At 40.8% G+C, this 24498-nt stretch overlaps 2 protein-coding genes across 3 annotated transcripts in view; one reads left to right on the forward strand and one right to left on the reverse strand.

Moving 5' to 3' along the window:
• The window catches only part of ctnnal1 (catenin (cadherin-associated protein), alpha-like 1), a 55282-nt gene extending 38311 nt beyond the window's left edge, over positions 1–16971 (forward strand). Inside the window, exons 5-19 of one of the 2 annotated variants that reach the window (XM_003444036.5) lie at positions 246–335; positions 590–760; positions 1346–1546; positions 4076–4162; positions 4445–4603; positions 7585–7677; positions 8635–8785; positions 9664–9701; positions 9792–9842; positions 10188–10342; positions 12188–12236; positions 12786–12842; positions 14154–14273; positions 14981–15064; positions 15907–16971. In XM_003444036.5, the coding sequence (XP_003444084.1) occupies positions 246–335; positions 590–760; positions 1346–1546; positions 4076–4162; positions 4445–4603; positions 7585–7677; positions 8635–8785; positions 9664–9701; positions 9792–9842; positions 10188–10342; positions 12188–12236; positions 12786–12842; positions 14154–14273; positions 14981–15064; positions 15907–16077 (1677 nt within the window). In that variant the 3' untranslated portion in view covers positions 16078–16971. The remainder of the gene's footprint in view (positions 1–245; positions 336–589; positions 761–1345; positions 1547–4075; positions 4163–4444; positions 4604–7584; positions 7678–8634; positions 8786–9663; positions 9702–9791; positions 9843–10187; positions 10343–12187; positions 12237–12785; positions 12843–14153; positions 14274–14980; positions 15065–15906) is intronic. The other variant, XM_019350378.2, reaches the window with a different exon arrangement.
• Positions 16972–17247: 276 nt separating this feature from the next.
• abitram (actin binding transcription modulator) lies at positions 17248–20480 on the reverse strand. The gene is made up of 6 exons (XM_003444035.4): positions 20288–20480; positions 20049–20100; positions 18514–18643; positions 18351–18427; positions 18203–18272; positions 17248–17950 (listed from the first exon to the last, which is right to left on the reverse strand). Exons 1-6 carry the CDS (start codon positions 20367–20369, stop codon positions 17813–17815), a joined length of 549 nt encoding a protein of 182 aa, XP_003444083.1. The 5' UTR covers positions 20370–20480; the 3' UTR covers positions 17248–17812.
• Positions 20481–24498: the final 4018 nt, after the last annotated feature.

Raw genomic sequence — 24498 nt, forward strand, 5'->3', positions numbered from 1 at the left:
GTGTATGTTCTTTTCTATTCCGGTAGCATCTCTTTTTGATAGATGACAGCTTACCTATTAAGTTTCATGCGTATAACTTGGAAACGGATCTGTGTTTCGTTCGGGCGTCCCTTCACACAGCATGAAAGATTTGTTGAATAGCTTTGATGCTTCATGTCCCTTGCTCACCCTGAGAGTTCTAAGACACCGTAACTTAAGTAAAGCCACCCAAAGCCATCTGGTGTGTGTGTGCGTTTGCGCTGCAGGACTTGAAGGATGAGAAGAAGAAAGCCCGGATGGCAGCAGCTAGAGCAGTGCTGGAGAAGTGCACCATGATGCTCCTCACAGCCTCCAAGGTAAACTCCTGGCCCACCAACAGCCTCGAGGCAAGGTTTATAAATTCTGTTCGCCTTAAAGATTTAAAGCCTTCTCGGGTTTCTTAAGACTCAAGATTTTTGGCCCACTTTGATCAGTGTTAATAATAAAGCCAAAGTCACATCATAAAAGAAAAATACTATCTGTGGTTGACAAAACATGACAAATGACAGAAGTTCAGAAGAGCACGACAGGCTTGTAGGGTTTGACATTTCACATCTTATCCCTTCCAAAGACTTGCCTGAGGCACCCAGACTGTGAGTCGGCGCGGATCAACAAAGACGCCGTGTTCCACCGAATGCGCTGTGCCCTGGAGCAGGTCATCGAGATTGTCACTGAGGCACGGAGCTCTGGGGAGAACAGGATCCTTCCTGCCAGCATCTACAATGGCATCAAGGAATTTAAGGTAGGTTTACAGATTACACTTCGCACGAGTCATGGTGAAGGCTTCAGATTAATGACGCTGACGTGTGTTAGCCTGTGAAGTTGGGTAGTGATCCTCTTTTGTTAATGCAAAGCGATATTTAAGCATCACAGCAGCGCAGCGGCTTATTCATCATCAGATTTTTGGAGTGTTGATTTGTGGTCGCAGAATTGGCATTTGTTGCATTCACCGTGTTTGCTCTAGCTTCAGATGTGACTCAAACAATCAACACAGAGGAGCAGACCTACTCATTTAGTAATTTGGCTCATACGGTTGAGTGAATCACCAGTAAACCTACCTCATGCTTACTAATCTTCTCTCTCCTCCGTGTGCGCTGGCAGATGAAACAAACGAACACTTGTAAAAACATTTTTTAAGGAGGGGTCTTTTCCACTGAGATAAAAGAAAGAGGAAAGTATTTTAATGAAAAGGCCTGAGATGCTTATTGCTTTTAATGATCCTCCCGGCTGCTTTTAATCGCCGGGATCTCTTCTCATCTACTCTCCAAATGCTCCTTCAATTCACAACCCGCAATTCCCAACTTTCCCCCCACCCTGCCTTCTGCAGTCCGGCGTGGAGTGCCTGCGGGAGAACCTATACTTCTTGTCACCGCAGAGCATGTCCAGCCAGCTGGAGGCTCTGGTCGAGCGGACAGAGGACTTCACTGATTCGGCTTACACCAGTCACGAGCAGCGTCAGGCCATCCTTGGACTGTGCCAGCTGGCGCGCCAGGACACCCAGCAGCTGGTACACGCCTGGGTTGAGGCGGTATGTTGGCACATGCAGACAGGCTTTCACAGATGTACACAGAGACACAGGAATATTCATAAAAAAACATACATTTCTGTATAATGACTATCCACAAGTTCTTATCTGTAAGAGGCTTCAAGTATTGGTAGGATAAAAAGATGCAAAGAGTAGGAGCTCTAGATGCTGATGTTGAGTTATTGCAAAGAAAACACAATATATATTTATTCTGATCCTATTAAGACTGCTGTTTATCATATACAGGACTGTACAGAAGACTCGAGCAGCCCTAATTTCTTTATATTTTGCCAGGAAAATAGGAAATGGGTGCAGTAATTAAAAAAACCTCTGCAAACATATATGGAAACGCAGAATATAAGGCAAAAACAATTCTAATAAGCCTGAATATCGATATTTGGCATGACAACTTTTGTTCTGAACTCTCTTAGGCAGCTTTCTTGTAATTTGTTGACGTAGTCTTCAGGAATAGACATCGAGGCTAAGTGAAGAACATTCAAAGCTCTTCTTTGGATGTTGGCTGCCATTAGTTCTGTTCTCTGTCATCATGATCCCATCCCAAGATGCTTAAAAAATGTTGCGGTCCAGGCTCTGGAGAGGTGAATCCATGACTGATAGGGAAACACAGAAAGCAGCACTATCTAAGTATGCTTTTACTGCACCGATGATGCTTTCCAGATGCTATTACATGGTGGATCAAATCTGATTGTAGACAGACGGAGCCTCCACCATGTTTTGCAGATGGTTGTAGACGATCACTGCTGCACCTTTCTCCTAACTTCCTCCATATGTATCCACAACAACTTGGATTAATCACTCCATCAGACCAGTTGCTACTGATTTTCAGTTAAGTTCTTGTGTAATCTGCCATACCTCAGACCAATTCTGATAAGGCTTTGACCAACAGTGTTGATGAAAGATCACCGTACCACCTAAATGCATCTAACAGGTTCTGTGTCAGTTGGATTTTTTTTCCCCTATCACCTGACCTGCAGACACTGTTCATCATCTATTTTGTATTTTTTATTTTTAAAACCCTCCACTTCTTCAATCCTCCACACAATTTCCTCAATTTTTTTAAAGAGACACTGCACACAATTATGAGAGATGCCGAGTTTTCAGTTAATAGCTCTTTGTGTTGCTCCAGAAATCTTATTTTGGCAATAAATCTTGTGTTTTGGTGACTGGCTTTTACTAACAGTGTCTGATGATGCATGTCTGCTATGTGTAGGTTCATCCCTGTTTTTATGCTTGAATGATTGATAGGCCGCTTGACTTAACAAACAAAAAAACTGGTCAGGCACAAGGACTGGACTGAAAATGAGTTTTAAACAGGCCATGTCAAAAGAAAAACTTCAGAAAGCTTGAAGAACTATTGCTTAATGCCATTTTACGAAAACAGTCTGGCTCCTTGGAAGTAAAATATAAAGGAATGAGGGGTGACTTGACACTTTTCTACAGTACTGTATGACCATTCACTGAATTTGTTTTTAGTCTGTTAGTCAGACAAAACGAGCAAATTTAAACCACCACAGTGACCTCAGATAAATTATAAAGTCAAAATTTAATAGATTTGAAAAATTAAAATATTAAGAAATTGTTAAAGAACATCATAGTCAGGCTTTTGTAAATGTATTTCTCAAGTGGGAACAATCTTGTGTTTATCTCTGCGTAGCATGCAGTGTGGCTGTTTAAACACAGCTCCGCAGACTGAAACTCACACAGGCAGACCCACACACATTAACATTAGGCCCTCCTCCTCCTACAAACTCACATACTCATTCACCTTGCCTCCTCAGTTTCTTTTCACACATCTCTCCTGGAACAACAGAGCATAATAACCCACCTGAATCACTGTTTTTACCGAGGCTCACTGAGCTGTGAAAGAAAATGTTGTGTTCCTCCTCATTCAGCAGTGTCTCCTTGGCCTTCAGAATTGATGGACTTATGAAACGCAAGTCATTATGTTGCAGTTTCTAGCTGTAAACTTTTTTTTTCCCAGTGTACTCGGAGTACACAGAGATGCTACTGCTGCAAAACTGTACAGTACTGCCTCATCAAGCCTTTGCAGCTGAAGGTCGTGTGGGGACTGGAACACTGCAATGTTTTCAAACTGCTGAGAAAGATGTGCAAATACTCTAGGATCTTTTGCCTGGCTTAATTTGTGCTTTTCAGTGTTGTTGTAGCACATTTAGCAGCATTTCTGTCTGAAATTTGGAGAAATTGCAGTGAATTATTTCAATTATGTAATTGCTTTGAATCTTTTTATTCATATTGCACTGAATCATGCGCTCTAATGCCTTCTTCTCTCCTCATATCCAGGATATAATGGGCCACAAATGTAATTAAATTATCAAAACCTGTGCTGCTAATGCACTCAATTCCTGTCTTTTTCCAGTCATATCTCATACTCTACTCATGTAAATTTGTGTTTGTGTTAGTCTTCTGCTGCATGTGTATCTAATGGATGGAGCATGTAAAAGCACACTGTGTCTCATGTTTTATTCTCCTCTTCTTCTGTCATCGGAGCAGCAGTCTGTCCACGCCAAAGAGGCCACGAAGGACATGGAGGTGGCCATCCTGAAGACGTGCCAGAGTGTCAGCGACCTCAGACGTGAGGTGAGCAGCAGTCTGTCGCTAACTGTGAAAAGATGTTCCCGGTTACAGAATCTGACATGACTGAAATGCCTCTGATTTGCTGGTGGTGCCTCTGTAGCTGCTTTCCTCGCTTTTATTTTCCCAGCACCTCAGCCCACCCGCTGCTGCTGCTGCCTCTCTGTCAGCTCACTGTGTCACCTCTGCTCTTCTTCCTTTTTTTTGTCCCCGTTCCTCTTCGAATGATCGTTCTCATTTGTGCCTTTTTTAAAAACTCTTTTATTTAACCTTTGTTGACTCCGTCAGCTCCACAAGGTTGCGGTGGGCCGAGCCTCAGATTTGCTGAAAGTTCATGGGGAGCAGTTGCCTCTGCGAGCTCTCAAAGCAGCAGGCGCCGAGGGAAACCTGGAGGAAGTGGCAGAGTATTCCCGCACCCTCACTGAGCAGAAGGAGCAGCTGGTGGAGGTAGGTGGGATCAGGGGCACAGGGAGCAGAGGAGCTAGTAGGAGGGTGATGGCTACTTGAATCTGTGGATGGAAGTCAGTAGTAATGTTTGCATTTATCTGGTTCATTACCTTCTGATGTCACAGTAATCACTGTGCCTTTTTAGGAAAACATGCTTTGGTGTTATGTTATGATTTACATGTTTACTGAAAAACTGAAATAAACACTCATTTTCATAAAATAGCACATTCAAAAAATCAGGTGCTTAAAAGAAAAAAAAATGTTTTAAGAAGATCAATTATAATCTCTGCACACTGTAACACTTACTACAGTTTAGTTCTGTTTTTTGCACCTGATGAAGATCGATTGGACTCTAACGTGATTTAAAGATGGAGGTTACAAAATGGCACATACCAACTTCCATCCATCCATTTTCTTCTGCTTATCCAAATTAGGGTCATGGGATGGGGGCGTTGGGGCTGGAGTTTATGGAGTTTGCTAACCTTTGTTAGCAACAACAAGGCAACCATGTTAACTAAACCACTATGCCACACCATCTATAGATCTACAGGGTGGGCCATTTATATGGATACACCGTAATAACATGGGAATAGTTGGTGATATTAAAGTCCTGTTTGTGGCACATTAGTATATGTGAGGGGGCAAACTCCTCAAGATGGGTGGTGACCATGGTGGCCATTTAGAAGTCGGCCATCTTGGATACAACTTTTGTTTTTTCAATAGGAAGAGGGCCATGTGACACATCAAACTTATTGGTAATGTCACAAGAAAAACAATGGTGTGCTTGGTTTCAACGTAACTTTATTCTTTCATGAGTTATTTACAAGTTTCTGACCACTTATAAAATGTGTTCAATGTGCTGCCCATTGTGTTGGATTGTCAATGCAACCCTCTTCTCCCACTCTTCACACACTGATAGCAACACCGCAGGAGAAATGCCAGCACAGGCATCCAGTATCCGTAGTTTCAGGTGCTGCACATCTTGTATCTTCACACCATAGACAATTGCCTTCAGATGACCCCAAAGATAAAAGTCTAAGGGGGTCAGATCGGGAGACCTTGGGGGCCATTCAACTGGCCCACGACGACCAATCCAGGAATGAACAGTTTCCAGGAAACTGTTCATCTAGGAATGCTTGGACCTGGCACCCATAATGTGGTGGTGCACCATCTTGCTGGAAAAACTCAGGGAACGTGCCAGCTTCAGTGCATAAAGAGGGAAACACATCATCATGTAGCAATTTCAAATATCCAGTGGCCTTGAGGTTTCCATTGATGAAGAATGGACCCACTTTCGTTGTACCCCATATACCACACCAAACCATCACTTTTGTTGTTCCAACAGTCTTGGAGGGATCCAGCCAATGTGGGTTAGTGTCAGACCAATAGCCGTGGTTTTGTTTGTTAACTTCACCATTCACATAAAAGTTTGCCTCATCACTGAACAAAATCTTCTGCGTGAACTGAGGGTCCTGTTCCAACTTTTGTTTTGCCCATTCTGCAAATTCTGTGCGCCGATCTGGGTCATCCTCGTTGAGATGCTGCAGTAGCTGGAGTTTGTAAGGGTGCCATTTGTGAGTAGCTAATATCCGCCGAAGGGATGTTCGACTAATGCCACTCTCCAGTGACATGCGGCGAGTGCTACGCTGTGGGCTCTTGCTGAATGAAGCTAGGACAGCCACTGATGTTTCTTCATTTGTGACAATTTTCTTGCGTCCACATTTTGGCAAATCCAACACTGAACCAGTTTCACGAAACTTAGCAAGCAGTTTGCTAACTGTAGCATGGGAGATGGGTGGTCTCGTAGGGTGTCTTGCATTGAAATCTGCTGCAATGACCCGGTTACTGCGTTCACCAGATATCAACACAATTTCGATCGGCTCCTCACGTGTTAACCTCTTCGACATGTCAATGGCTGTGAACAAAGAGAAACTTGTAAATAACTCATGAAAGAATAAAGTTACATCGTAACCAAGCACACCATTGTTTTTCTTGTGACATTACCAATAAGTTTGATGTGTCACATGGCCCTCTTCCTATTGAAAAAACAAAAGTTGTATCCAAGATGGCCGACTTCTAAATGGCTACCATGGTCACCACCCATCTTGAGGAGTTTGCCCCCTCACATATACTAATGTGCCACAAACAGGACTTTAATATCACCAACTATTCCCATGTTATTACGGTGTATCCATATAAATGGCTCACCCTGTATATTTCCTTAATACAATATGCCAGCTGGTGTAAAATAAAATGTACAGTGAATTTCTTATCTTGAACCAAATATGAACCATTTTGGGGAACATGTGAGGTACACACATGAGTCAGGTTTTGCCATGTCTACTAAACGGCAATTATAGTGAGTGTTTTATTTAAAAATTAGTTCTGGAGATGAGCCATAAAAATAAAAAAACAATACTGATCTGCATTGAGGTGCTCAGAAGATGACTTTGAGTGGATGATTGGTGAAAATTGAAGGGATTTTGTTTGTTATAGGTGAGATTCCACGATTCTTGAGCACAAAGGGTGCTTTAAAAATATAGACAAATGTCTTGCGTAATGATTTGGCCAAATGATTGTGTTTTTGCCATCGAGTATCATGCCGTTAGCGTGTTCCTCTGCCAACAAGGTCATGTGATCTGTCAGGTTTGTTTGTTACCAATTACTCAAAAAACATTAGGGAAAGATTTGCATGAATATTTCACCAGGTTGGCCTTATTTTAAGATATTGGTCCAAATAGAAGTGATTAAATGGAAGTGGAGCTGATTCAGATTTGCAGCCAGGAATTTTTTGGAAGGATTGTTTACCATTGGGGGAGAGGGCAAAACTGGATCACCACAATCTTCACACAAACATGTCAAGTGTTTTAAAAAAAGAATTGCACATTCTTAATTTAGAGCTATGGACTTTTTGTGCTGGGGGATTGCCTCATGTATACTTTATGTCAGAAGCTTTATTTTCCTTCTCTGTTTCACTCCAGACGTGTCGGCTGTTGTGCCATGTGTCGGGCACAGAGCCATTAGAGATCACCTGCATACACGCCGAGGAGACCTTCCATGTCATTGGTCCACAGGTAACATAATCTTTCTAAACATTATCCGAATAAATTATTATTTTGTTAAATTAAGGGCGTATATTAATAGTACTAGACTGAATGTGTAAATAGCAGTAGATGGGAGTAAAGAGTCTGGTAAGGAATAAACGTTGACTTAATTAAACTCCAGATACGGGTCGTTCCATTCAGCACTTTTATTGTGTGTCAATAAAGTCAAGCTGGTCATTCTGTGGTTCAGGTGTAAAAATCAAACACTGGTAATAGTCTTCGTAGGAAAAGTAGACGCTTAACTTCCCATCTCCTCCGTCTTCCTCCCATATCTTCAGTCCGTGGCTGAGAACATGCTGTCCACTTAGTCCCCCATCCCAGATCTAATTATGTTTGCTCTTGGAAACCATCCATGCCCGTAATTATCCAGCAATGTAGAGCGTTCCCGCCTTGCAGCGCTAATGTCAGGCCCCACATGACTCCGCAGTAATGACTCCGCTCCTAAGTTCAAAGGTCAGCCAATCAATAACTGTGCGGCATGAGGGGTGGTAGTGGTGATATCTCTCTCTCTCTGCGCCCAGAGTAACGCAGGGGTGGCCCAGAGGGTAATTGGCTATTAAATACTACACTGTAGAGGATGGACATTGGGGGAAGGGAGGTGGTGAATGAGTGCGCTGGCGGTCATGTTTCATATTTGTCAAATTTTTCGAACATCGTACGTCAGTTGGATGTCAGGACCAGAAGTGTAGATATAAATTGCTACATATGTGTGAAACCGCTTCAGCGTGAGTCATGCTGAACTGTACTTAGCTGCCTGAACCCATTTATTTTGTGAAACCAAAATCTGATGATAAATCCTTAAATACTTAACAGTTATACAAGCTCAGTTTATGAGCTTCATTCACAGGCACTTGGTTTACATTTTAGATCAACAGCAGCATATGTATGAATGTAAAATGTATCAAAAGTGTTCACTCTTCTGCTCAGATCATCTCAGCAGCCCAGACGCTGGCTCTCCACCCATCTAGTAAAATTGCAAAGGAGAACCTGGAAGTGTTCTGCGAGGCCTGGGAGTCGCAGCTCTGTGACATGGCTCTGCTGCTGAGAGAGATCAACGACGTCTTTGAAGGCAGGCGAGGTCAGTTGAAATCACTTCATTGATTGTTTGTGTCCATTCAGGTGAGTTGTGGTAAAAGGCGAGTACAAGTAAGGATGAGGTATAAAGGGCAAGGGAGTAGAGGTCAATGTGCCATCTATGGTGTGTTAACTTTGGAAAAAAAAGGAAAGGAAAGAAAAGAAGATCCAATTCTATGAGAAACCTTGATGAATCATTTTCTTCTTGAAATTTTCAGCAGTATTAATAAAACTTAAGGCAGGCAGTATGAATGTATCTTTTCAAAATTAGTCATCACAGACCGTGGGAAGCTTTCTATCAAAGGAGTAACATCAATGCCATTGAACATCCCTGTATTTATTCCACCTCTTTACACTCTCTCTATTCATTATTGTGCCAATAACCAGAAGCGTCCGAGTCATGGACAACCGCTCTGACGAGCTCTGCTGTTTGCACACTCGGTCACACAGGCAGAGACAGAAAGTAGATACTCAAGTGTATTCGTGTGTGCTGCACAGAAGTCTGTGTGCACGTGTTTGAAAGTTAGATCCAAGTACTTTTACACGCTGCAAGTCTTGCTCATAGCCCCCAGTCGCAAACGTGATGTTGACATAAAATGCAGTAAATATTTTGAAGTGTAGCACACTGGGTGAAAGGGTGAAGGGATCACATCCATCGCACGATTGTTTTCCCACGAAGCCAAAAGGCTGCATTGAATTATTTGACAGACTCCTTATTGTCTCCCTTGTGGATATCTGCTCACAGCCATTCATAGGGAAATGGCAACAGGAGCGTGGGGGGGGGGGTTCTCTTAAATATTTGTTTAACATTAAAAATCAATTTCTTCTTCTTCCCTTTTTTTTTTTTTTGTCCTTATAACAACAATAACTCTTTCTTCCTAGGAGACAAAAGGCCTTATTTGTCACTTCCTAGACCTGGGGTGAGTGTCACACCATCCGTCCTCATAAATGTCTCAATGATACAAACGTTCGTAATCCTCTGATTAATACCACTCTCTTTTTCTCCACAGAAGCACTTGGCGAACATGAAGACTGCCAAGGCTGTCAAGTTGGATGCAGAGGTAGCGCACACACCACCAAATCCTCGGGCTTTCAGCACAATACATCACGTCTCATCTTGTACCGTCTTTTGGCAGCAGTATATTCATCTCTAGGAAACATTGTGTCACTCTCTTGAAGAATTGATAGGGTTTGTATGGTAATGTGCTGCAATTTTGTTGGGCAGCACTTTTTCACACGCTGTACCGCCACAGAAAGCAGGATTATGCTGATTACAGGCTTTCCGAGTGTGTAAACAAGTGAAAAGTACCCTGCTGGCTAATATACATTTTTAAAAAGACATCAATTACACTTCATCAAAAAGAATCGTGGGGGTTTTTTTTTTTCATATTCTTCTGCGCACCCAGGAGCAGACAAGTATGGCCAAGCTGGGTCTGGAACTTCGTCTTCTGTCGTCAGATGTAGACACAGAGGTGGAAAAGTGGGAGGACCAGGAGCATGAAATTGTCCGGCAGAGCCAGAGCCTCGCCAGTATGGCCTACAACATGTACCTGTTCACCAGGTAGCCTTCGAGTATCACACTGACACACACACTAATTTTTTTTTTATATTATTTTAAAGCTCAGTGTTGTAAATCCTCTTAATCATCCCCGTTAATCTATTAAGAGACATGCAAAGCAAAAGTTTTGAGCCACCGCTCTTTATATTTTGCTAGGAAAATACCACCACATTTATTCTTAATAGTTCTCCGGGCTTCTTGAACGACATTCAAAGCTCTTCTCTGGATGTTGGCTTCCTTTTGTTCTGTTGTCTGTCAACATGATCCCACACTGCTCCGGACTCTGGGGAGGCCAATCCGTGACTGATAGTGTTATATTGTGTGTTTTTCTATCCAGGTATGCTTTTACTGTATTTGCAGTGTGTTTGTGATCATTATCATGCTGAAAAATGAAACTGAAGCCACTCAGACACTTCCCAGATGGTACTGCAAAAACGTGAACTGTGTTCATAATTCCCCAAAAGGTTGATTCTGTTCATCTGGACGTAGCGTTTTCAGTGGGAGAAACGTTTCGTCATTTATCCAAGTGACTTCTTCAGTCTCAGCTCACTGCTGGTCTCCGCAACCTTATAAACAGTACATTTGCACAATGACTGAAACTAGCACCGCTGAATGAACAGTGGGCTGTGTGCAAATTGTCATGACCATTAATCAACAATCACTGATCAAAGATCATTGATCATAGTGTTCATAATTTCGTTAGTTTTAAGAAGATCCCCAAACCCAACAACAGCCTTTCAGTGTTGTAGCTCTCTTCTGACTTCCTCTGTACATATCGACAGTGATTTGAGCCAATAGATTCAAATTTTGATTCATCACTCTCTTGGGGTGGCTGTAGCTCAGGATGCTGAATGCCTGGTTGTTTTCCAATGCATTCATTGCAGTGTGAAAGTTAGAAAGTACTTAGGCATAGAAAAAAAGTGCCATATGAATGGAGGTGAATGTTATATAAAGTTGAGTGCTCTAGTAAAGGAGAAAAGCACTATATAAGAACCAATCCATTTACCATTTACCACACTATAAGACCTGTTGTCACTCATTTTTCAATTGAGGTCTTGTGTAATTTAGCACACCTCAGTCTTTTATCCCAGTTTCCCTTCTTGAAGGATTGCCTTGACAGACACACTTCCACCAAGAACAAGGTCCAGATGATCTCAGGTTTTGGGTTGTATTTTGTTCCCATTTCTTAAAGACATGACTTTCAGCTACTTTTCATCTGCTGTAGATAGTATTTTTTTTTTAGCCGTGCTATTTCTTCTGTTGGTGCAAAAATGCTATTTCATGCCTGTCAGACTGTGTTATCTTTGACATGTTTTTTTCTGGATTCAACTTAAGAAATGGGAACAATTTTTTTTTTTTTTTTTTTTTTTTTGTTAATTTTCCAACAGGCTGCTAGTAACAAAGTGTCTAAAAGCACAATTTGCTAAGTTGTCAGTTATGTGTAGATGCAACACTGGTTCATTGCTTGATTTAGGTGACTTTTTTATGCTTAAATGATTCATAAAGTGTAACGTCGATTAACAAATAAACAACAAAAACATTGTACTGAAAATGGTCAGGTACAAGGACTGGACTGAAAATGAGTGAAAAAGCAGCCAATGTCCAAAAAACAAACTTTGAGAAACCTTCAGAAAGCCCGGAGAACGATTGCTCAAGACCACCTTTAAAAACTTACAAGAACATTTCAGTCATTTGCAGCAAAATATAAAGAAATGTGGCTTGTCTCAAGACTTCTGCACGGTACTGTATTTTTACTAAACAGAGTTGATTGCTTTGGAAGATGTTTGCCCTCGTGCATATTTCTAATCCGAGCTTCTCTTTATTATTTCCTGCATGATTGATCCACAGAGGGGAGGGACTGTTGAAAACAACACTGGATCTTTTTCATCAAGCTGAGGTATTTTTCATTAAGCTTGCTCTGTTTGTTTTCCTTCTATTTTATTGAAGTTGTAAATGAAAGCATCTATCGTCCCGTTCGACCTAATGCGCGCTGAAGCTCGCAGATCGATAGGTTAGTAAATGCAAGGATCCCTTCATTCACGACTATTTCGCAGATTTCACCGGGCATTACGGGGATTTATGAGTGCAGTGGGAATATAGCGTGGCAGATTCCCGGCCATCTCTGGCACATGGTGTAACAAGGTTTGTGCGTACGGGTGTTTCCTATTGAACTGGGATCTTTGCCAATAATGTACAGTCATTTGTAGAATCTGGGACCAAAATGTCAGACAGGATTTATTCAATTTGTGTTGAGCAGGGGAGATAAGAGAGGAAGAGGAACGAGCGGGGAAAGAGACGGGAAGGCATACTGATAAGAAGAGCCAAGAAAAATCAGAGTCATAGTATTTACTGACTAGGCTTCTTTTTAGTTAAGAGAGCTGTAGTTTTTCTTCTGTGTGTGTGCAAGTTGTTTGATTTTTGTCTCTTTTTCTGACCTACTCTTAAGGTTCTTTCTGAAGAGGGACTCCAGCTGTGCTCATCTCTCCGCACTTTTTCCTCTCAGGTATATTCCCATGCAATTAATCTTGAACACACCAAAGCACAACGATTCACATAATGCAATTCCAAATAATGTTTTTTTTTTCTACAGTAGGCATTTATAAAGAAATCTAATATTAAGAACAAAAGAGGAAAGAACAAAAGGGTTTTTTTTCTAAGTAGAAATAAAATGAATACAGTAGAATATGAACCAGGAGAGAAGTTTACTTTATGCACAGTATTTTCTTGCTTGTCTTGTAGCATGTGATTGACTGCAGCGTAGTAAGACAGAGCTAAGGAGATCGTTATAGCCAAGCAATAATGGAAGAATTGTTTATTTTCTCCTGAAAATGGGGAGATACTAACCCACTCTGTGTGCAGACACACACACTCACACACACTCCGATACTAATACACACCCGTATCACACATTGTGGCATGCCACGGTGCCAGGTCTGCCTTATAAATCACACAGCGGGAGCAGGAAATTAAGGCTGTCACACACTTTCACCATCCTCTTGTCCTCCTCTCAGACTCGAGTTTCAACAAAAGTAGCCTTGGTGCTTTTCCTTCCTTCAGCCCTCAACAAACTTCTTCCTCAGGTCCTCCAAGTTTAATTAAATGGCTCCTTTTGACAGCCTTTAACGACTGCCATTTGTCACCGCCGTGTGTCCGAGGCTGCGTGTGTTTGCGCACATGTGAAGGGGTAGAGGGGGTGAGAGCGGAGGGGGAGGTGGGTTGACTGCGACCGCCCAGGAGCAATTCATAATCAGGAGGCCTGGCTCTCCAGCTTCCTTCATGCTTTCTGATTAATTACATCAAACAAACTGGTGCTAATGGAGTCCCTCTGTCTCACCCTCCACTCCTGTAGTTCTTTGGCACCAAACACACAAAGCACATCTGTGTAGCCCTAATTATGCAGATGAGATTAAGCATTTTTTTTCTTACTAAGGTTTAAGAGGTTTTATATGTTGTTGCTGGGCATGAATGACAAGGGATTGAGTTCTTGGGTCACTGGTGGCATGTAACTGTGTAGACTACGATCTGGGGATTAACTCGGATGGATAACAGACTTAAGCAGCAGATCATGGCTATTGCTGATGGATTACATCAAGCAGCCCTTTTTTTTTTTTAAACTTCTTTTTCTTTAATCCACTTCTCCTTTTCCCCATGCTTGATTTGTCTTTGACCACGAGCCCTGTGAATCTTGTTCAGTGAATCTATCAACGTCTGCACATATTAACCCCGTCTCCCAGCGAAGTGCCATTATAAAACCCTGTCTTCTGTTCTGAAAGACATCCCACCCTCCCTCTGTGTGTACCTCTCTCTGTTCCAGTTGGTTGATGAGGAAAAGACTGTGGTGATGACAGAAATGGAGAAGCTGCTGGCTTTGTGCCAGCAGCTGCAGATGGGGGCTAAGACTCCTGTACAGGGCAAGACTGCCACCTTCCAGAAGGTAACCATACTACACCTGTTTGTGTTTTTTATCTCTCCCTTCTTGTTGGTGTCTGCACTCTTTATTAGAAAAAATAAGAAAGCCAATTACTTATTTTTGCCTGAAGTCTGTTCGGTTTGGTGGACGTTAAGTAAGTAATATCGCAGAGATCGAACAAAGCAGATAAAGAGTGTTTTTATTGAAGGACCGAAGAAGCTCTGACACTATCAAAACTATCACCCCAACAACCAATGGGTATCATTAAAGCGCTGAACACACAATAGGGCATGACTAATTGTGTTCATTACTGGCTTCAGAATAATCTTTCAGTTATCTTTGAGTAATACGAACATCTAACGCAGGATGCTGGATTAATGAGTGTCTATGAGAAATTAATGAGCACCTTGGACGGGGATGAGCTGCCTTTGCTCACCTTGTAATAAAGGCGCTGGTTTGGAATCAAAAGGACACGATGAAGAATAGCATGCTCAAGGCTGATTAATTAGTGCCTCTTTTATATGTATTGGCTCCTGCCTCTATATCTCTTTACCTTCACATCGACCGTATCGTTTATCTCGAATGGTAGAGAGAGCCTGTCTTATGGGGGTTGGTAGGACATGGATGAGGAAACGTTAAATTATAGGGTCAGTGTAGTTTAGTGCTGCTGCTGCAGTGAATCTCTATGCGTGCATTCTTAGTGATGTATTATTTTATGTCTGTGCTTTCAGGTGGACTCATCCATTCAGGCAACCAGGAGCATCCTGAGTGTGGTCCTCTCCCTCCTGCCATTCTGTAATAAGCTCAATAGAAAGGTGACATCCACTGACCTGGACACTTTATTGACAGGCAGCTTGAACATGTATACCAACGTATAGAAAAAGCTTGAGATCTTAACGTGTGAAATTATTTTCCAGATACATATGCAAACGTCACAGCACGCTGACACTTGCAAACATGTACCTTTTATTTTTAGCATGCAGCAGATATACAGCAGCGCTAGTGTTCATTTATAGCTATGTTTTGCGGGGGATAGTCACTCTCTTTGCCTCCTTTTTTGCTGTCTGTCAAATAACTCTGCGGTGAGTTGCTAAGTGTCTGCGATTTTGAGCTGAAATCCTTGTTGAAGCTAAAAGATGTCAGTTGTTGGACTGATTGCCACTGAAACACATTCACAAGATCAAACTTTAGACTGTAAGCAGAAAGCTGCAGCTGGCATTGGCAACTAAAATTTCACTCGAAGCCTCTGTTTGGGCTTTAAGGTTCAACACATCATGATTTTCAAGAGCCGTAAGTGACCACATCTTCACCAAAGTGCTATGTTACCGGCTAGGTAGTGAGTTCAATTAAATTCAGTTTTATTTATAAAACAGTTGCCTCAAGACACTTTAAAGTTGCATCCAGAGATGGTACAGATTTCCATAACTAATATCCCACTAAAAAAAAAGAAAGCTTGGTGATGTAGTTTTTTTTTTTTAATAACATAAACACAGCGACACAAAAAGAACTGAGTCCAGAACAAGCAATCAATATTTCATATAAAAATATTGATTATCCCAGCTTTGTGTGTGTGTAAACAGTTAGAAATGAGCCATTATATTTTGGAGTTTGTTTTTTTTTTTTCACTTTGTCTCTACTCTATGTCATCTACTTTCAGTACAAGTCGGAGAGGAACAGCCTCAGTTCCCCGCAGGATTGGAGAGAAAGGCAGGACGCATCCACACCTGTCAAAGAGGAAGGAGCTCTCAACAGCAAGAACAGCAACGGATTTGGCGTTAAATCTTTGGAGCAGCACATGGCTGGTCTCAACCTCCTTGAGAGCAAATAATCCCACAGACAATTTCTTCCTTTGTCCACTCTTCCCGATAAAGCAGCACATAGCCGACCTCACCTCTCTGGAGAAAATATGATCCTGGAAATAGCCCCAGTCCTCACCCCCATCCGTCATTCAGTACTAGTCTGGTAAAGATGGTTGACTTGGCTCAACTGGAATTTGCATTTGCTGCCTGGATGCTGTTTGCACAAGAAAAAAAGGAAAAGCAGGTCTAAGCTCTCTTTCCCACTGAGGTTGATTTAATCCAGGGTAGCATTTCACCTGAAGCACCAGTTCCACCCCAGTCCACAAGATGGAGTTATTACTATACAAAAAAAAAAAAGTCTTCAAAAAAAGTGAGGCCTGGCACAAACCTGATTTTTTTTTTTTTTTTTTTTTTGTAAATCTCTTTTCTTGATTCTGAATTAATAAACTAATTAAAAGTCAGGAGAGAACTCCACTTGATGCTCAGCCATACATCTATCTTCACTATGTGCCTCTGTGTGACAAGCCTATGTGTTTTGTGGTGTTCTGTAATTGTGTTGCACAAGTTATGTAAAAAAAAAAAGAAGAAAAAAAAAGTCAAATTAAGATCCACAATGCATGACGCCGTCATCACCAAACCCCCGTGTTAGAGTCTCCTGTGGTCACAGCCTTGTAATGTGACACTTTCTTTGTAATGTGCGCCACAGCAGTACACCACGATCACTTGCATTATTTTGAGCACCTCATTTACATTAGGTTTTACAAGCTGACCACACCATATAACATGCAATGGATGTCTAATAGCCATTATTGTACGACATTCCCCATGTGCCATGCTAGTAGGAAAATGCAACAAAAAAAAAACAACTTAAATGCCAAATACGATTGTTCTTGTCTTCTTACTGTTATAAAATATAAAACCTAGTCCTCCAGTGTTAATGGAGACACTTTTATTTAAGCCGGGTTTCTCGACTTGATCGAACCTCGGTTTATATTGTCCTGAGAATTATACAAACCAGTCTACATGGCATACTTTCTCTCAAAGAAATGAAACAAGTTTGAACTGGCACACGTGTAAAATGGAACCTTGAAGTGTACTTGTTATGAAGACTATCATTGTGAAGCTGCCTAACAGACCATTATGTATTAAATGGTATATATTACATGGTACTTGAAGCATATGTATCCCGAGGTAATCACTTTGGTACTAGGAGAGGGAGTTAGAATGAATGAAATGTATAACCACACAGGAAGCTTTAGAGAATCACTGTACAGTGTGAGAGCAGCTAAGAATGCTGGGTAACGTAGTGTCGCTAGAGATGTGATGAAATCGTATATAGTTTTGGACCACCTATTCTTTTGACGATTCAAAGGTTAATAAAAGTGACACAAAAAAATAAACAATATTTTTCTTAAATTATTGTTTGTCTTTCTTTATATTCCACAAAAATACTTCAAACTCATGATTATTTGCAGTATGTAACAAGAAAATGCAAGCCATTGTTCATGCGTTCCACTAGTTCCTTATTATATTTATCAAATCGGCAAAACCAAGCATAGATAAATTACTTGAAATATGACTGCTTCTTGGGTCCTTAAACAAAAATGTTAAACACTTTTAAAATAAATGAAAAATATAGAATAACCTAGACACAGTGCTTCATTATAAACAAAAGTCTTTCAGTCTTCTAACTTTAAGTGCATGAGGGAAAGAAACTCTCCCACAATAGAACGGGCTTGAATAAGGCAGGAATGTGGGGAACTGTCAAGATGGTTGGGACTGGGCAGAGCTGCGTTTGGAGATGATGTTCTCAAACTCGTCTCTGTTTAGAAGATTTTCTGTGATGCTCTTGCTCTCTTCAAACTTTGGCAGGATGACGGCGATGTATCCTTCGGTGGACGGCTGTAGAGATTTGACAAATCAAGCATTATTACATGTGTTTATGAACCTTTACTAGTGTTATCTAATCTCCTCATAGGCATATGAAGCCCTATAACCATCAGGTATGCTAAATTAATGTCAACTACTCATGCAAGGGTGTTTAAAAAAAAAAAAGGTACAGTACACAGTAATAGTATGCAGATAGGGACATATTAAAGACGACATGTAATGTACTTTACATTTACTTGTGTAAGGTAAAAATGTAGGTTTTACCTTTTCCAGCAAGAGATTTGGAGTTTCTAAAATGTTCTCATTGACTTCCAGAAGACGGCCCCGAATGCAGCTAAAACAGCGAGTGATGAAGACGTATGAGCACGTGGAAGATAAATATATACTTTAAAAGTCAAAGACAGACTCTTACCTGTAGATTGTGTACTCTGTTTCATCTGTGCATGTTATCCTGCATAACGGTGCAAAATCCGTAAGGAACTGTCCCCCCTGTTGTACAGGCCAAAAGAGGAATGTTAGGATAAAGGATAAATGTAAGAGCACACAGACCAAAATCCAGAGCTTTATTAACTTACCCGCTTGGACTTCCCAGAGACTTTATTTTTCAGCCGACTGCAGCCATTACTGATCTGGTAATTGATGCATTTGATTGTGCGTCCGTTTTGTAGAATTGGGTGAGTCTCTGCCAAAGTGATGACACATATTCTGCCAAGAAAAACATTCTTTTAAGACTCTATCATGCTCCTTTTAAAATCTATATTTCTCTAGCGACATACTGATGTAGAAGTGATATAAATCACTCATACAGAGCAGGGACTACGTTGTGTAACAGATACAGTGTAATGTAGAATCTAATTATTATTATTCCCCATTTTCTCTTTTTTTTTTTTCTGAGAAAACTTCTACTTAATCATGACCAGGCCTACAAAAACATTAAGTTGCTGTTCTTCTTTTACCCGTTCCCTTTAGGGGGTTCTTCAAACCAATCAACTCAAACTGTCCCTGCAATGAACTCATTTCTTGTCCATTCAGGTCACTCCCAATGAAAAACCTAACATCTTCAGTTCTGGCACCTCCAGCTCAGAGCTTCCTGTCTTTTTGTCAAAGCCACCGTCTCCAACCATACATCATAGCAGGTCTCACTAGGATCATGAAAATATTTCCTCTCACTCTTGCTGCCACAAATCACCTCTGACACTCATCTTCACCCCCGCTTGCACTCTCTTCTTCACCTCTCTTTTGCACTGTGTGTTGCTTTTGACACCAGGTATTTATACTCTTCTACTGTCACTACCTTTGCTACTTTCATGTTCACCTTTCCATCTGTCTTCCCCTTCATTCACACACACATATCAAGTCTCGCTTCAACTGACTTTCATCCCTCTTCTCCCCAGTGCATACGTCCACCTCTTCAGGTTCTCTTTCACCTGTGTCCTATAGAGCACAATATTGTCTGCAAACATCATAGTCCACAGAGACCCCTGGTTGACCTCATCTGTGAACCTGTCCATCACCACTGCAAACAAGAAGGGGCTCAGAGTGGTGATGTAATGCGACTGCTACCTTGAACTCATCTGTGAGTCCTACCACACACCTCACTGTTGTCTTGCGGTCTTTATACCTGTTCTGCACCAATCTCACATACTTCTCTCCTACTCCTGACTTTCTCATGCAGTACTGCATTTCTTCTCTTGGCACTGTATCATATTCTTTCTCTTCATAGTATGGTTCATCAACTTTACCCCTCTGTAGTAACTAAAGCTCACACTTGTTCTTGAAAATCTGTACCAATACACGTCTTCTGTATTCCTCAGGTATTCTCTGACTCTCCAAGATCGTGCCAAACAAATCTTAGTCCAAGACAATTCCATACCTCCACAGGTATGTCTTCTGGAACAACTTCCTTTCCACTCTTCATCTTTTTCATAGCTATTCTCACTCCCTGATTCACCACCTGTCCTCTCTCATGTGTCAGGAAGGGCATCCAGCGTAAAATCTTAGCCAAATCAAACATACAAAAGGGTCATCAACATATAGTTAATCATAGCAATTGGTGTGACTCATGGTCACTTGGTGTGATTTTTTTCTTTTCTCAGGAACCTCCTGTTACCTGTTTGAATGCTGTAAGATGCAATGGTCCTCGCATGGCTTTCCCTTCATGTCTAAAAACAAAAAATGAAAAAAAGGTGTTCGTGACATTAAAAACAAAATAATAAAAACATCTATTCAGACTAAAACTAATAGTTAACGCCATCTCTCCCTGAACTCTTAAGTTCACCTAACGTTAGCTCACTTAGCTTAGCCACTTAGCTAGTATACATGAGACACATTCAAATGGACATTATTTACCGGCTCTGTACCAGCGTGTGTAATATCGGTCGATAACTGAAGGAGCATTTGCTTTGGTATCTTCATGTTCCACGCTCTCCATGTAAAATAATAACACTGGAAAACTAATTTAAGGTATTAGCTTGGCGTCAACTTGTCTTGACGGACAGTAAATGGTGCAGCACCGGGCAGTCCGTCCTTGAAATATATCCGAAAACCCCAGGCAAAAAATTCTGGCTGTTCTTTTGTTTTGTACAGCGATTCGCATTTTTGTAATGAATCTTCATTGACTGTAGCAAGAAACAATAAATTAATAAGTTTAATATGTTCACCAGAAGAGCTGGTAACTAACTACAGCTAGTATCATTTGAACAGTCTCTCACTTTTCACTCATCTCAATATATAAGATTGAGACAAAAAAAAAAAAAAACTTCAAACATCCAGAAAAAGGTTTTTAAAAACTTTATAAAACGGTCTTTTACGTAGTTTTAAACGTTTTGATTATTATTTCTATACATGGAAACGCGCTTTAAGCGTTCAAATGTTACACAACAGAAAAAAAGGGAAATCCACATTAAATTATAGTGGAATAAACACAAAAGTATATTTATTTAGCCTTTCCATACTACTCTACTACCCTAAATGTCATTCTTTTAGCCAAAGATTTAAACCCATTATACACAAAAATTAATATATATATATATATATATATATATATATATATATATATATATATATATATATATTAACATTTGATACAGTTGTACAGGAGCACATTTCTGCACATTAGGACTGTTCTGGGTCAAATTTGACCAGTACCTGCTTAAATTTTAGATACACATATGTGGGTCAAATCAAGGAAAATTGTGTTTGTGAAATTGTGAAACTATAAATACCATGGCTCTGCATATTTTTAATGGAACAGTGGTTGATCTTGACACTGTCATTAGAATTGTTTGCATTCCCACAATATTTGCCATATTGGTTCCTTCAGAGACAAGAACCTGCTGGTCTCTGACGAATCACGGTGGAATCTTTGAACAGTGAATTAGTAAAAAGCCAAGAGTGATCATACATGATCCACCCATGAAACAGAGGTCAGAGTGTGCCTTGAAAGATGGTGCTTCCACACAGACACAGGAATTTGAATAGGACAGAACAAAAGTGGGATGGTCAGCACTGTTGCTTCCCAGGAAAAACATTATAGTTTCACATCCTGCCTGTGTGTATTTTGCATATCTGAATAGGTATTCTGGCTTCGTCCCACAGTCTAAAACATGCATGTTATCTCATTTGAGATTCTAAACTGGCAGACGTGGGAGTCTTTCATGTAATTTTTATAGCTGTTATGTTTTAGGTCTTAGATAAAACAGGACATCATGATATTTTCTGACATAAAACAAGTCTTGTAAAACCTACAAGTAAAGAAACTGTCCCTGCTCTTGGAAACATTAATTAAGGATTAATACTCCATTTATTGATGTCAGACAGGTTAGTAATGCATTCTAAACAGAACTGTAGTTTGAAATTAGTTGTAGACAATTGTTATGAGGGAATTCTTAGACCTGGGTCAAAAAACATATTGTGAAGGCATACAATAAGAACAGTATGTTAGGGTTAATGTTACTTCACTTAAAAAAAAATAAAAATAAATTATGGTCATCCATGCCTCATGGCTTTATGCCGTATCAGCTTGAGAGCCACTGTTGTAGAAGGACTGTGGCCCTCACCTGAACATGAATGCCTTTGTACTGAATTTTCTTAGAAGCAGTAATCATGTTCAAATCTGTATCCATAATCCATATCAATATTTAAAACCAGTACAGAGTACTGTAGTCATTTTTGAAAAAGCGAGAGCTCAAGGCTCCATAAAGCCTGACCAGGCAAGGCTTAAGCTGTCTTGAGGTGGGGCCCAATGTCAGCATCACAGCCACTTTGTTATTTTTTCTATTGCAAAACCAGGAGAAACCCAACCTTATTTTTAAACGCTGATCCCATCGCAGATTCATTCACCATGCTCATTCTGTGGTAAAGTGAGGTTGAACTGCACATGTGGGAAACACTATTGTCATCATGATTTTTCACATTGCCCACTAGGTGTCAGGCAACTGCAAACAACCAGAGTACAGTACTGTTAATGCAACTTAACAGTACTGTACTCTGAATATATATATATTTACACGAAGGAATATTTTATTTTATATCCAGATAAATATTTTCACATTTAATCAGCGCCAATTAGTTTCTATGTAAACCAGCACCAGGAGGCATAATATTGCTCTATTGCCACATCACAGATTCCCAGTTTGGCCCATTTTGTTTAATTTCCATACTTTGAACTGCATGTGATTTTTCTTTTCACGTAGCTCTAATGATTCTTGCAGATGGCGTATAAGTATGTTGAGTCTGCATCCTTATTATGTAATCAAGAGGTCTGGGAGAAAATGGATGGAGGAATGTGGGAATGTTTCCCTCTCTAGACCTGATGAATAGCTTCTCTCATCCACATGCTGGACATATCTGGCATGAGATGCCACTCGTACACTGTGGACACTGCTGAGAGAACAGTTTGGGGGCACTGGTATCGGCACAGGGCAGTTTAAGTAATGATGACTTCATCTAGGGCACGTACTTGGGAGAGAGGAGTGAGACTCGGCTGACGTTTGGTTTCGCAACGTGAGTTTTCCATTTATCTGCTCACCACCACTACCCAGACTTGGAAAGTTTGCTGTCAAGATCCATCCTAATGAGTGTTTCCATTACTCTTTCGCCTGTGGTATGCTCTAGTCTGCAACTAATTTGCAATGAAAAGACAAAACTATTCTAGCAAGAGTGGCTGCAGAGCCATTAAAAATGGAGTCATGCTCAATAAACATATCCATACCTAATATAAATTAACAATGCTACTTATGATCCCTGCATTTGTCATGTTATGCGGTCTTTTGTCACATCAGAGGACAATCTGTGAAACCCACAAAAATGCACAATTTCTTCTCATCTCAGATTGTTATATCATAATGAAAGAGGTTTGCACAGTATGACCTCACTTTAAATGTTTCCCTGTGGTGTGTGTCTGCATCTGTTTATCAGTCTGCCTATCCCCATATGTACTTGTCAGTTTGTGTACATTTCCATCCCATTTAACACTGATTATTGAAACAAAATACTGCTCACTTCTCCACTCTCAGAGAGTCGATGTCGAGGTTCACTAGCAGGCTGTTAGACACGCATCTCAAGGGCCTCCAGCTGCACGGGCTTCTGTGTGGGATGCACACGTAGGTCCACGTCAGCTACTGCAATAGCAAGCAGCCATTCTTCTCTGGGCGGCTATTTGTCTGTTTGGCTCCCGCAGTCTTTCCCCGGATAGTTCCCTTTGCCAGACGACTGCCTGATAAGGGAAGACTAGAGCTCCAACCAAGAAGGAGGTGATGCCTGCGTGGCTTATCAAAACTCTGGCTTCTTCTGCACTTACCTAAAAAGAATTATTATGGGGGGAGGGGATGGAAGTGGTTCATGCAGACAAGGCGACAGAAAGACATCCAGCAGTTCATTATTAGGGAGAAACATTTTATGAAATCCAGGTTTGTTCTTCACTTGTCATCATTCAATAAAAGTCCAGGAAAACAGAAGGTATGCTGCTCTTAGACATACTGCCTGTCTTTTCTCTTTCCCTGGAAAGCACCACGGCACATCTGTATCTGCCATTAAGCAGACTGAGTCACATGCTGCCAAAATGCACATTTAAGCCCTTGATTCATGATTATGTGTGAAAAAAAAAGGTGAAAACAAACAAGTAATGTAAATTTTATACAGTTTTTTGTTTTAATGTTGTCATATGTAACTTTCTGCGTGCGTTAAATGCTCCAATGCAAGGAATCTTCAGTGTCACAACTAAAAGAATACTTTCCCACAACTGATAGATTTAGATGGTTAATCTGCTAAAATGCAACACCATAGAAACTCCGCAGCGCCTTAATCTGGAGATCTCTTACTTTTTTTAAATAAAGAGACTATATTTGCAGAGTGGATGGGTGCGATCGCTTTGAGAAGCTTGCGATAAGCCATGTCATTCTTGCTGGAACTATCTGTGTGGTAATCAGCAGCCGAAGGTGCAAACAACCACGTCAGAGCTTTTCTGTTGTTTCTGGTCTTTCTCCAAAAACAGCACAGCCACAGGCACTGAAAAGTGTGCGTGTGTATGTGTGCGCTTACGTGTAAGTCGACAGGTCAGT

This window comes from Oreochromis niloticus, linkage group LG22, assembly GCF_001858045.2.
Source record: "Oreochromis niloticus isolate F11D_XX linkage group LG22, O_niloticus_UMD_NMBU, whole genome shotgun sequence".
Taxonomy (NCBI): domain Eukaryota; kingdom Metazoa; phylum Chordata; class Actinopteri; order Cichliformes; family Cichlidae; genus Oreochromis; species Oreochromis niloticus.

Coding starts and splice junctions, on each gene's coding strand:
- abitram (XM_003444035.4), bottom strand. CDS start 20,369: ATGGAGAGCGTGGAACATGAAGATACCAAAGCAAATGCTCCTTCAGTT. Junction 18,644..20,048: donor ATCTTACAGCATTCAAACAG/GTAACAGGAGGT, acceptor TTTTCTTGGCAG/AATATGTGTCATCACTTTGG. Junction 18,428..18,513: donor TCTCTGGGAAGTCCAAGCGG/GTAAGTTAATAA, acceptor CCTGTACAACAG/GGGGGACAGTTCCTTACGGA.